Source organism: Equus asinus, chromosome 8 (assembly GCF_041296235.1).
Source record: "Equus asinus isolate D_3611 breed Donkey chromosome 8, EquAss-T2T_v2, whole genome shotgun sequence".
NCBI classification, from domain to species: Eukaryota; Metazoa; Chordata; class Mammalia; order Perissodactyla; family Equidae; genus Equus; species Equus asinus.
In genome coordinates this window covers 31,151,251-31,163,724 of record NC_091797.1, presented here as the reverse complement: position 1 = coordinate 31,163,724, position 12,474 = coordinate 31,151,251, and the positions used below count along the sequence as shown (strand labels likewise).

At 43.2% G+C, this 12,474-nt stretch overlaps 1 protein-coding gene across 2 annotated transcripts; it reads left to right on the top strand.

Annotated features, from left to right (window-relative positions):
* The first annotated feature begins 240 nt into the window (after positions 1 to 240).
* On the top strand, positions 241 to 12,208 carry LOC106834618 (DLA class II histocompatibility antigen, DR-1 beta chain). 2 transcript variants are annotated; one of them, XM_044776363.2, is made up of 6 exons: positions 241 to 458; positions 7,055 to 7,324; positions 9,921 to 10,202; positions 10,904 to 11,014; positions 11,495 to 11,518; positions 11,819 to 12,208. In XM_044776363.2, exons 1-6 carry the CDS (start codon positions 359 to 361, stop codon positions 11,830 to 11,832), a joined length of 801 nt encoding a protein of 266 aa, XP_044632298.2. In that variant the 5' UTR covers positions 241 to 358; the 3' UTR covers positions 11,833 to 12,208. The 2 variants fall into 2 exon arrangements, with proteins under 2 accessions (XP_044632298.2, XP_044632299.2); XM_044776364.2 differs by lacking the exon at positions 11,495 to 11,518 and having other exon boundaries at positions 271 to 458.
* The last annotated feature ends 266 nt before the right edge of the window (positions 12,209 to 12,474 follow it).

The window sequence follows — 12,474 nt, the reverse complement described above, 5'->3', positions numbered from 1 at the left end:
ATATCACGGACCAGCACAGTCAGTCACCTATTGAGAGCCAATAGGGCCAAAAGGTGCCCAATTAAAATTTTTCAGATACAACAGGATCAACCTTTAAAGTATCAAATTAAAACAATCCTTCTAAAGAAGGAAATAGAGTTTTCAGAAGACGACCCTCAAACTGAATCTCTGACCAGCAACTGATGATGCTATTCATCCTTGGTTTTGATTGGTTCTCAACACTGAGATTACCCAATCCAGGAACAAAGAAATGAGGTCCCTGAGTGGTATTATTTGGGACGTGAGTGGAGGAAGGCCCTAGTCTTCATTGAGTGAGACTTGCCTGCTCTTCTGCATCCTGTCTCTCTTGTTCTCCAGCATGGTGTGCCTGTGGTTCCCCAGAGGCTCCTGGATGGCAGCTCTGACAGTGATATTGATGGTGCCGAACCCTCCCCTTGCTTGGGCCAGGGACACCCAACGTAAGTAGATATCTTTAGTGATGAGGCATGGTGGGGTGGGGAGATGAAGGACGCTAGCTTTTTCACTGTGTCCAGGCCATGACCCTTAAAAACTTGTGTCATTTTCTTCAGTGACCTCCTCTCTTTATCATATGTATCCCTAATTCTTTCCACAACAAAAGGAACCTGGATACTAGCCCTCTCTATAAGAGCTTCATAAGAAGCCTCCATACATAAGCCTTCTTAACTCTCTTCCAATAAAACCTCTCCAGCCTTGCATCCCATTCCCTCAGGATCTTGAGAAGATTTAGAAATAACGATGTCCAGATAATTCCCCATCCAGTGGTTCCTTCATCATGTTGAGCTATGCCAGGAAAAGGGAAAATTTCTCTGAAAATTTTATGAGAGGCAAAAGAAATTGGAAATATCTCTCCTAGAAGATCCTGTGTTACATCCTTAACAGGATCTGTGATGTTCGTGCTGCTTCCTAATATACGAGGATGTATCAAGAGCCTCGTCCATTATCTCCTTTCTTTTCTCCATGAACCCCAGTGTATATAAGGCATGTATCCCTATCCTGGAGGGTCTCTGACAGAAGTTGGGGCTAGAGTGCTCTCTACTTCTCCTGTGGAAAGTACCCTGGAGCTGAAGCAGGGATCCTTAGTACTTTGAAATGACTCTATAATGAGAGCATCAATGGGGTGTTCTTTGATGCCTTAAAGAGCTCAAGACATCTTCTGAAAACCTGGCACAGGATAATGATCATTATGAACCTATTTTAAACCTTTCTATACTCTCAGTTTCTCCTACCTCTCCCCTTTCTCTGGCCTGAGTCCACAAGAAGGGATTCAGCTAGTACAGAATAAATCATATGAAATTCTATTTTCATAAACCAAAAATAGTCAAATATTAGAAATTTCATATGGTTCAAAGCATACACCCTGAACAGGATTATGGAAAGAGTATGAAACTTGTTTACATCCCATTGGGCTGAAAGTCAATAAGCTAGTCAAGGGAACTCATTGGCCTCCTGGAGCCTTAGCCCCAAATGTCATAGGTTTGTTCATCACACCCTCTGTTTTCCTTAATTAGCCATGTTTGGTTACTCTACTTCTAGTTCTTTCCTATTCTTTCCCCAGCTGCGTCATCAACATTACTGAAAATCCCCAAAGTTTGCACAGACCCTAGGCGCTATAACACACCCATTGAATGATATGAAACAACTTAAAATCACATTTTCCTTACCTGTGAATGTTTCTTCCAACTAGTGCAAGGAGAACGAGAAAGTTTGTCTGAATTTCTCACAAGAAACTGAAGAGATGTAAGGTGTCATCAGAATACAAGAGTATTGGAGCTTGAGCCCCTATTGCCTCCCAGGATCACCGCAGTGATCATTCCAAGAACCCTGGGTTTACTCATTTAAACACAAATATTTTTCTGAGCAACTTTTATATATTAGCCTCTGTTCGAGGCTCAGAGGATTCTATTTTCATAAGATAGAAAAGTCCCATACTATCTTGGAACTTACCTAATGACAAGGTAGAAAGAAAATAACCCCATAAACATTTAGCAAAGAAAAAATTTCAGAGAGCAATAAGTGCTCTGAAAAAAATATGTCAGAGTTATGGAACAGAGAGAATGGATTCGCCTGACTTCAGTTCCAGTAGATAGGGAGCTCTCTCTAAGAAAAAGTCACATTGAGTTGAGACATGAATGGTGAGAAAAGCCAATCATGTGGAGGATCTAAGGGACAAGTGTTCCACGGAGAGGCAACAGGGGAAAGGCTGAAGTGTGGGGAGATGTTTGCTGTGTTTAAGGGACAGAAAGAAGGATAAAGTGGCTGAAGGATAGCAAGCAAGTTGGGAAGTGGCAGACGGTGAGGTTGAAGAAGTCAGGAGCAGAATTATATTAGGTCCCCAAGTAAAGACTGCTGTGACATCAGGGAGTGAGCTGGACTTAACTATAAGAATAAAAGAGCCTGAAGAGAAGCTTCAAGGACGTGACAAAAACAGATGTTCAGTCATCAGCAAGAAAGCATTAGAGTGCCCTGGTATGCAGAGGTGACTGGTTATTCAAAATGCCATTAACTTGTCAAGCTAGCATTTGTTAGCAACCTAGAACACACCATTATTGCCCTAGGTGATGAGGATGCAGTGATGAATAAAACAAATCTGGTCTCTATCAGCATGGAGCATCATAACATTTTGCAGTTACTATGTGTATATCAATTTTAGCCTGTAATTCCCATAAATATCCTATCATATCTGTAGCAATTAAACATGTGTATATATATGTAAGAAGTCTAAAATTGAAAGATTTTAAGTAACTTATCCCTTGTCACATTATCACATAGTTAGTGCTAGAATACGGATTATATAGTCTAAATCCGAGTATACAGAAAGTCCCTCTCTTCTACATCAGCATACTCCTTTTGTATTAGGTTCATGTATACTCCATTATTATACATAAACAAATGTTTCTTCCCTTATGTGTTCAGAACTGGAATTAGTGGTAAAATTAATGGAAAACAATTGCAAGATCATGATGAAGATATTATTTGCGTTAGGAAGTTAAGGAATAGAAAGATCCTGTGAGCCTGCATTCTTAGGAATTATAAACGTTAAAATGGTAATATATTTGTTGAGTACTTATTACGTGACCAGCACTAGGAAGTGTCACTGTTTAATTTCACAACAATAATCCTGTGAGGAATAAGCTACTATTATATCCATTTTAGAGATAAAGAAAAAGGTTCATGGATGTTAAAAACTGACCCAAGTGGAAGAGTTCATGTTCAAATTCACACTTTCTGATTCTAGAGCTTGGGCTTCTAACCACCGTTAGTGAATAGTAGCTCAATTGTGTAAAATTGATAAAATTTCTGATGTGCATATGTATCAGTGTGTGTCTGAGGGTGAGGGAGAGATGCAAGGCCTGCTAGTTCCAATGTATTGGAGAAATTTACATTCATTTTAAATTTATTATTTGAAAAGTCCCATATGTGTTCACACTATGTACAGGCCATAATGGACTTCTGTTGAAGACTACAAAGAATTATTCAACACAGTCCTACTTCTGAGATTTTGTTAGCAAGTTGGGGTAGGGTTGCCAAATGAAATTCAGGATATGAATTAAATCTGAATTTCAGACAAACAGCAATTTATGCGAAACCCAAACTCAACTGGGCATGCTGTACTTTATTTGCTAAATATGGCAACCTTAAGTTGGGCACATGAGCATGAACTAACAGTGCTAACCACACAAGTTGTAGTGAACAGCAACATCACACATTTTTATTTTTTAACTGTCTCATGTGTCAAGAAGGTACTTAGAGAATTTCTGAACAGTGAGATAGATCTGGTCTGTTCCAGAGTGTGCTCCTCTCTGTCGTCATTTCTATGGGGCAAGAGGAGCTTTGTGAAAGTCTCTCCTCAAAGTCTGGAGACCAGCTCATTTTTTGTAAACTGTCTATATGAGAATGTCTTCTCTTTCTCAGTTTCTCCCCTTCTGAGGGGACTTGACTGCAGAAATGAGAATTCTACATCTGGCCAAGGCTGGTAATTTGATGCCTACTGATATTATTGGGAGTAGGAGACTAAAAGTTAGAAAATGAATTAGTTGAGACATTGAACAGGAATAAAATGGCTGTGGCTGTGGCTGTAGTTTAGTATGATAGAGAAGTAGTGGACCAATTGCAGGGAAATTAAGAAAGAAGATGATGTGAAGGATAAATTATATGACTTGATGACTAAAGTGTTCTGCTACCAATGCCAATGTGTAGGGGCTTTACTCAAACCACCAAGCAACTCTCCAACAGCAGCTGGGTGTCTTAGAATTCAACTCAATTCTGACACTATCTACTTGGAGATAGTATGAGATCCCTCAGGTTAAGGGCTCAGTCCTACACTACAGCCCCGTCCTATTAAGATGTCGATCACAAGTACAAGTTGTCACCTGTGCTTCTGACCAAAGGGTTATAGATTGGAGGTTCCCAAGACACCCTCCTTGGGTTTGATTAATTTGCTAGAGCAGCTCACAGACCTCAGAGCAACACATCACTTACTATATTACCCATTTATTATAAAAGGATATAACTCAGGAACAGACAAATGGAACTGGTGCATAGGGCAAGGTATTGGGAAAGGGCCCAGAGCTTCTATGCTCTCTGAGTGCACCATTCTCCCCTAATCTCCATGTGTTCACCAACACGGAAGCTCTCTGAACCCCATCTTTTCAAGTTTTTATGGAGGTTTCATTACATAGCCATGATTGATTAAATCATTGGTCATTGGTGATTGAACTCAACCTCCACTCCACCCCACCCCACTCAACCCCCACCTCCCAGAGTCAAGAGAGTGGGACTGAAAGTTCCAAACCTCCATGGTTGATTCTCCTGGAAAGCTGCCCCCATTCCAAGGTGGGAGCCAAAAGTCACCTCATTAGCATAACAAAAGACAACTTTATTACTCTCATCATTTAGAAATTCCCAGAGTTGTAGGAGCTCTGTGCCAGAAAAGGGGACAAAGATCAAATATATATTTCTTATTATAAATCACGATATCACAGTGATTGATTGGCAAGGCAAAAAAAAATCAAGTAAACTTAAACAAATTTATTTTGCTGGACAAATAGCTCTGCACTGGGACCAGATTCCTAAAAACCATAACTTTCACGTAGGACTAAGATTTTCAACAGATACAATATTGGCAAATTTGTCAATGTAATTCTCAGCTGCTCCATGGTTAACAGTGGCTTCTTCACCACAGTGTTCTCAGATGGTTTACACCAGTGGTTCTCAGTCAGGGACAGCTCACCACCCTCCTCCCTGCTCCTTCTCCCCCCAGGACATTTGACAATATCTGGAGCCATTTTTACTCATCACACTGGGCGCTTCTTCTGACAACTAGTGGATAGAGGCCAGGGATGCTGGTAGACAGCTTACTATGTACAGAGCAGCCCTCACCAACCCCAACCACAAAGAACCATCTGGTCTAAAATGTCTATGGTGCCGAGGTTGAAAACTCTGCTTTACACTGTGCAGCTTCTAAAAATTCTAGACTCACACTTTATACATACACTCACCTTCCAGTTCATTTCTTCATGGTTTATTTTAGCTTGTATAATTACCAAAAAAATAGACAGTTGTACAGATTCACCACTTTCTTGTTGCCTCTATCCAATCAAAGCAAGTTCAAGATTTTCATTTTTATTTTTTGCCTTATGAAGCATTGTTCAAATTTCATGAAAAAGTTCAAAATTTCTTGGTCATTACATCTCTATTACCTTTCTACAACTTGCCTTTTTAGTCATAAATAGTGGTGACTGCCACAAATATTTTTCAGTAAAGTGTCTCAAATTCCTGCAGTAATTCTACTTTCCACACTATTGACCATATCAGAGGCTTCCACTTATTCACTTCACTTTTAACCACAGGGCTATTCTTTAACTCTGTTTGATATTTCATGGTGCACTTAAACATAAAGACAAAAATGTCAACAATATACACATTTATAAGATACATATGTGTATATTGATACATATATGTATGTTTGCACATATGGAAACTACAGAAGCACATGTAACCAATAAGAGCTGTGAGACACATTTGACCCCATACCGCATCAGGTCAGATATGCCAAAAGTGTTTTGGCCTCAAATTAAAAATGAAAAATCTGCTCTTCTGAGCTATCTGAATTTGGAAATGCAGAAAAGAGACTGTAGACCTGTGTTGGGATTATGGTCTTAATCTCTTCAGTAGTTTCCCACTACATTTGGTATAAATTCAAAATCCTAACATCACCTACAAGGCTTGTAAGTCCCCGGCTCTACTTGATTTCTCCAGTCTAATCTTTTATCCTCCTTCCTCTCGCTATCTGCGCTTTAGTGAACTGGTTTCTTCTGGTTTCTTGAGGAAATTCATCAATTCTTTCAAGCTTCTCCACATGGTGTTACCTTTACCTCAAAAGCGCCTCCCTTTTTCCCCAAACATATACACACACCCACTCTTCTCTAGCTCACATCAACTTAACCCTTCCTGTCACATCTTAAATGTCACTCTCAGAGAACTCTTCTCTGGCACCCTGAGGTAATTTAGATCTCCCCTGGAGGAGAGATGTCTGTTTTTCCCTTCTTGGGATTCCCAGGGCACAGCATAGGCCTGGAGAGCAAAGTCATTACTAACCAAGTGATTACAGAATGAACGGGGGGGGGGGGGGGGGGGGGGGGGGGGCAGGTTTAAGCAATGGTAAAGAGCTGTGGGATGAGAGGAGGGAGGGGTGAGTGTCCTTCAGGTGGAGGCAGCTAGGATAAGGTGGTGATGGGAACGAATCCTCCTCCAGCTTCCAGCTCCTGCTTGGAGGTCTGCAGCCAAGCACGCAAGCCCAGTGATTTCGAATGTCTCTGGACTCCCGGGGTCTCCTCCACCAGGCCAGGACTCCCAACGCAGCCTGCGGATGAAAGATGACCCCGTGGGGCGCTGGTAGCTGAGGGTGCCAGAGGACCCAGTCAAGGGTGTGCTAGTGCCCCACCCGCGCCTGGACGCCCCGCCTTGGTGGGCGTCGTCATCGGTCTCTTCTCAGGAGCCCGCTCTGGTGACCTGATCGTTCCTGTCCCCACAGCACATTTCCTGGAGTATAGTACGTCCGAGTGTCATTTCTCCAACGGGACTCAGCGAGTGCGGTTCCTGGACAGATACTTCTATAACAGGGAGGAGTTCGTGCGCTTCGACAGCGACGTGGGGGAGTACCGGGCGGTGACCGAGCTGGGGCGGCCGGACGCCGAGTACTGGAACGGGCAGAAGGACGTCCTGGATGACGCGCGGGCCGCGGTGGACACGTACTGCAGACACAACTACAGGGTTTTTGATAGCCTCCTGGTGCAGCGGCGAGGTGAGCGCGGGGGGTGGGCGGCCGAGGGGGCGGGGCAGTGTGTGTGTGTGTGTGTGTGTGTGTGTGTGTGAGAGAGAGAGAGAGAGAGAGAGAGAGAGAGAGAGATTCAGTCCTGGTGAGTGTAGGATTGTGAGCGAGTACAAGCTACAAGGGACCATGTGAGAGCAGGTTGTGGAGAGAGTGTGTGGTTTGTCAGTGTGTGATTGTGGGGGGACAGAGTGTGTGTGTGAGGGCTGTCCTGTGAGCTGAGGTGGGACACAGAGAATGTGTGTATTGGAGGGGGAGGTGGGACTGGGCCTGGGGTCTGAGAGGACTGGGAGGGGAGTAGATATGGGGTCGGGGGCTCAGGCTGGGGGGCTTCAGGTGGCCTTGGAGGCTACTGTCCGGGAGGAGAAGGGAGGGGGATGGCAGTACAGGGGGCTGGACAGAGAGGAATCCTTGGCTGGGGTGGGTGGTTAGACCTGTGAGGAGAGAAACTGAAGGTGGTGTCTGTGTTTAGGGTAACTTTTAGCAGAGGAAAGATGAGGACTGTAAAAGGTTTGGGAGAATGTGGGGAGACCAGTAACAGACTGATCTTAGCATCCGCCCTTCCTAATCCTGAAACCCCTGGAACAAGTGTGCCTGTGTAGCTGTGCATAAGCATTCCATTGAGAATGACAGTCGTGGGGGAGGCTAATATGGACGGGCGGGGTGGAGAGGAAGCTCCCAGGCACCTCTGACCTTTCTGAGGCTTCTTTTAGGTCTAAATTTCCTTCTACTTTTTTGTTTTCTGAGTGTATATAATTTTACATAGTTGAAATGATTGTGAAATTAGCTTTTTAAATAATAGTTTTCTTACTTAATAGTAACATACTGGATGTTACTATTCTTACAATGCTAATAGTATTGAAGTAGTGACATACTATTCCTTTGTATAGTTCTAACATAATCTACCTCACATTCCCCTTTGTTAGGTTTTGTTTCAATAATGCCACTCAAAATTTTTATCTTTTACTTTTAATTAATATTCTTTTATTTCTAAGGTTCTTCTATTTTTTCATATATTTATTTACCAATTATAATTACTGCTCTAAGCATTATCTATTATCTATTATCTGTCATCTCTGGGTCCTAGTGTTCTTCTCACTGACTTTATGGGCTCTCTATGCAATAGGATTATTAACACTTTGCTGATATTCGATTCAGCATTTGCTCCAGGTTGTAGTTGATATTTGATTCTGTCTATTATTTCCCATGTTAAGAATGTAGACATTTTTTCTTCATGAAATATACTGCAAAATTGTTACTAATGATATGCCATCTATCTTAAATTTAATATTTTGTGATATTATAAAAATGTTGCCCTCAAGTTTCCCCTTTGTTTGAAATAATTGTATTTGTTGAGGGCCTGGTAGTGTCGGAGATTGTCTCAGATGTGATGCACACATATTAATGGGTCCCAGACCTGCCTTGACCCCAAAGTCAGTTTGGAAAGAGAGATAATTGTAAAATTATAACAAGTCCAATAATAGATATGGCTTTTTTGCAAGGAGAGAGATTGATCAGCTGGGCGTAAATATAACTTTTTAAGTGAATGACTTTCCTTGCTCTCTCCCTCTCCTCCAGGACTCAAGCTTTTCCTAGGATTCATCTCACAGATTTAAAGAGTCACCTCTGTCTATCGCTGCCTGGTCCCAGGGTAGAACCATTTCTGTGCTGTTCTAAGGTGTGAGCACATCGAGGTGGCTTCTCACGATTTCATAGCTTATCTCCCTCTGTCCCATCGCTGTTCCCCAATTTCTCCACACTACTTTGAGTCATATTTTCTTTCACAGTAAACAAAACAATAAATAGCTACCATATATTGAAGACATTCAGCCATTGTTTAAGATATTTTAGGTTCATTCATCTTCATATAACCCTAAGAGGTAAGTTAGCATTATTACCCTCCTTTATAGGTGAGAGAGCTAAGTCATAGAGGAATTTAAAAACTCTCTCAGAAACAACCCATAAGAAGAAAAGTCTGTATTTGAAACCAGGCAGCCTAGCTCCAGAAATTATGAGTTTAATCAATACACTCTACGTCTTGCAAAGGTTTGTAAATACTTCAGCTCAGCAATGAATAACTGTTTCAAGATATGAAAAAAAAAATCCCACAATTTGCCTCAATATCTCTTGAATCCAAAGGGCCCATGCTGTAAGGATTAAATTCAAGACTCATGGGGCTGGCCCCATGGCCAATTGGTTAAGTTCGTGCGCTCCGCTACTGCGGCCTGGGGTTTCTCTGGTTCAGATCCTGGGCACGGACATGGCACCACTCATCAAGCCACGTTGAGGCGGTGTCCCACGTACTACAAACTAGAGGGACCCACAACTAAAATATACAACTATATACTGGGGGGGATTTGGGGAGAAAAAGCAGGGAAAAAAAAGAAGAAGAATATTGGCAACAGTTGTTAGCTCAGGTGGTAATCTTTTAAAAAAAAAAAAATTCAAGACTCATGATGCTGGCTCCTGTTCAGCCACACGGCAGGTTTGAAGGAGGCTTGGGTTTGGACAGAGGCAGAAAGGCAGCCAGCCAAGACTTACTCTGTCCTCCTCACTTATTCCCTCTTAGTTGCGCCTACAGTCACTGTGTATCCTGCAAAGACCCAGCCCCTGCAGCACCACAACCTCCTCGTCTGCTCTGTGAATGGTTTCTATCCAGGCCACATCGAAGTCAGGTGGCTCCGGAATGGCCAGGAAGAGGAGGCTGGAGTCATCTCCACAGGCCTGATCCGTAATGGAGACTGGACCTTCCAGACCATGGTGATGCTTGAGACAGTTCCTCAGAGTGGAGAGGTCTACACCTGCCAAGTGGATCACCCAAGTCTGACGAACCCTGTCACAGTGGAATGGAGTGAGACACTCTCTGACCCCATAAATTCCTCACCCACCAAGGAGGGCACTTTGCTTGTCTCTGAGTGTCGGATTTCTCCTCTCCTCCTTCCATATTTTCCTTTGCTCCATGTTCTCTTCTCCTTCAACACGGATCACTGGAGATAATCCTGTGATAGTTTCTGTAAATACCTATAGCCCCTGGTGAGGCAATTATGCCTGGCAGGCAGAAGAGAGGTTGTCCCTGTTTTAAGCCGTCCCATGATATCACAGGTCATGGTTCCCACCTGACCCTGGGCGCCAGTCCCCTGCTTCAGACTGAGATTGTACCTCTGGCACTGTTGCTCTGAGTTGTTCATAGTGATCTGAGCAGAGGCACATCCACTACAATCTAAGGACCTTCCCGACATGAGGGGAGTCCAATCTCAGCTCTGCCTTTTATTACCTCTGTCCCCCTAGACAAGCTACTCAACCCCATGGAGTCCCAGGCTCCTCTTTCATCAGATGAACTAGTGGCCTTATGTCAGGGCTGTGATCTTTAAATGAGTTCAATGCCTGAGCCTTGTACTCAGAGTGATTTTTAAGTCACTTTTCCAGAAATGGCCAATTGTTGTAGTTCTTCCAGGGCAGCCTTCTCCCATTCTCAAAGCTCTCAGTCCCAGAGTCTCAATTAGAGAAGTTGTATTTGGGGTAAAAATCACTAAAACTATCTTCTTTTCTCAGGGGCCCAGTCTGAATCTGCGCAGAGCAAGATGCTGAGTGGAGTCGGGGGCTTCGTGCTGGGTCTGCTCTTCCTTGGGGCAGGGCTGTTCATCCACCGCAGAAACCAGAAAGGTGAGGACCCTGTCTGTGGCTGAGACCCACACAGACTTTTCTGGAGGAAGAAATACGGTGTTGCTCAAGGTAGTTCTCCGTATACCAGTGGCCCTGTACAAAGCCTTTCTTCACCTAGTTGACCTCAAGTTTCCTGGAAATCCAGAAATCAACAGTCCACGGTTACTATACTGAAACATAAGAGGTTGTGGCCTATAGAGATAAGGAAAAGGTTAACACGTATGGAGACCTTGGGTCGAGATCCTGAGGCAAATGCAAGAAGAGCCACCAAAGCTGAGGAAGTTACATTGGATTTGTGTGACAGGAACTTCATGGGTCACACACTTTCAGTTTCTGCTCTCCTCTCTACCCTGGATCATGTGGTGTGGGTTGTGGTGTTAGAGAACTCTCAGGTGTGGAGTAGGGGGTTGGGGACATTGTATTTGGGGGCAGACTTGCTTCCTTATCTTTTAAGAATGTATCTTCTCTTCTCTTTCCCAGGACATGCTGGGCTTCAGCCAACAGGTAATGCTCTTATTCTCTATTAGGGAGAGGTTTGGTTCTCCTAGAACAGATGGCACAGATAATAAGACAGGAGAAGAAACAATGGGAATGACTTTGAATTCTGATCACGCAGTTTGCGGTAAAGCTTCTTCTCTCCACTTAATAGAAGCCCTTTGCTCTGAAGTAGCATTGGCTCAGGGTGTCGTTAGAATTTTTTCCTCCTTCTGACTGCAGAGCTTTATCTTGAGGCCCTCAGAGAGGGGAAAGGAAGCTGCTTGTAGAGTTAGGTCTGGAAACAGCACTCTCTTCTGTCTTCTGCAGGACTCCTGAGCTGAAGTGAAGATGGGTGACCTTCAAGGAAGAATCTTATGTCCTTGCTTCCGAGAAGCATGAAAAAGTTTCCTGCCTTGCTGTAATTCCACAAAAAGAGTGCTTTCTCAGGATCTGGTTTGCTCCTGGTTCAGTGATCCTGTAGAAAATGTCCTCCCCAATAGCTTCCTCAGCCCCGGCCCTAGGCCTGGAAGTCCGCACTATTGACTGAAATACCTCATCTTCATTCTTTCCTGGTCCCCTTTATATTCAAACCTTATGGCCTCCCTTGCATCTGGACTCACCTTTTGACCACATTTTTTAATAAAGTTTTTCTCAAATAAACATGGAGAGAAAATAATCTACTTCACATGGCTTTAAGGACAAGAAGTAGAAACAAAAGAGAGAATTCCACCACAAAATACTGGTTTTCATTGATTTTCCTGAATTTTTGGTCACCCGTGGATCAGGAAGGTTTCCTCCCTTTCCCAGGGAAGTTTTCCTCCCTTTTTTTTTTTCTTGCTTTTTCTGCATTCCGTAATTAGGCATGTTTACCTGAGCTAGGAGAAAGCCTTAACAATCCCATATCATGGCGATGTCTTACATCTTTTCATTCTCAAAGACACAAGGTCCTTTACACCATGAGATACAGAGAAGGGACAACAAGT

What these genes read in the sequence shown, in the direction of transcription:
- LOC106834618 (XM_044776363.2), top strand. Translation starts at nt 359, where the DNA reads ATGGTGTGCCTGTGGTTCCCCAGAGGCTCCTGGATGGCAGCTCTGACA. An exon ending in CCCTGTCACAGTGGAATGGA is followed by an intron (nt 10,203 to 10,903) that starts GTGAGACACTCT and finishes TTCTTTTCTCAG; the next exon opens with GGGCCCAGTCTGAATCTGCG. An exon ending in CCACCGCAGAAACCAGAAAG is followed by an intron (nt 11,015 to 11,494) that starts GTGAGGACCCTG and finishes TCTCTTTCCCAG; the next exon opens with GACATGCTGGGCTTCAGCCA.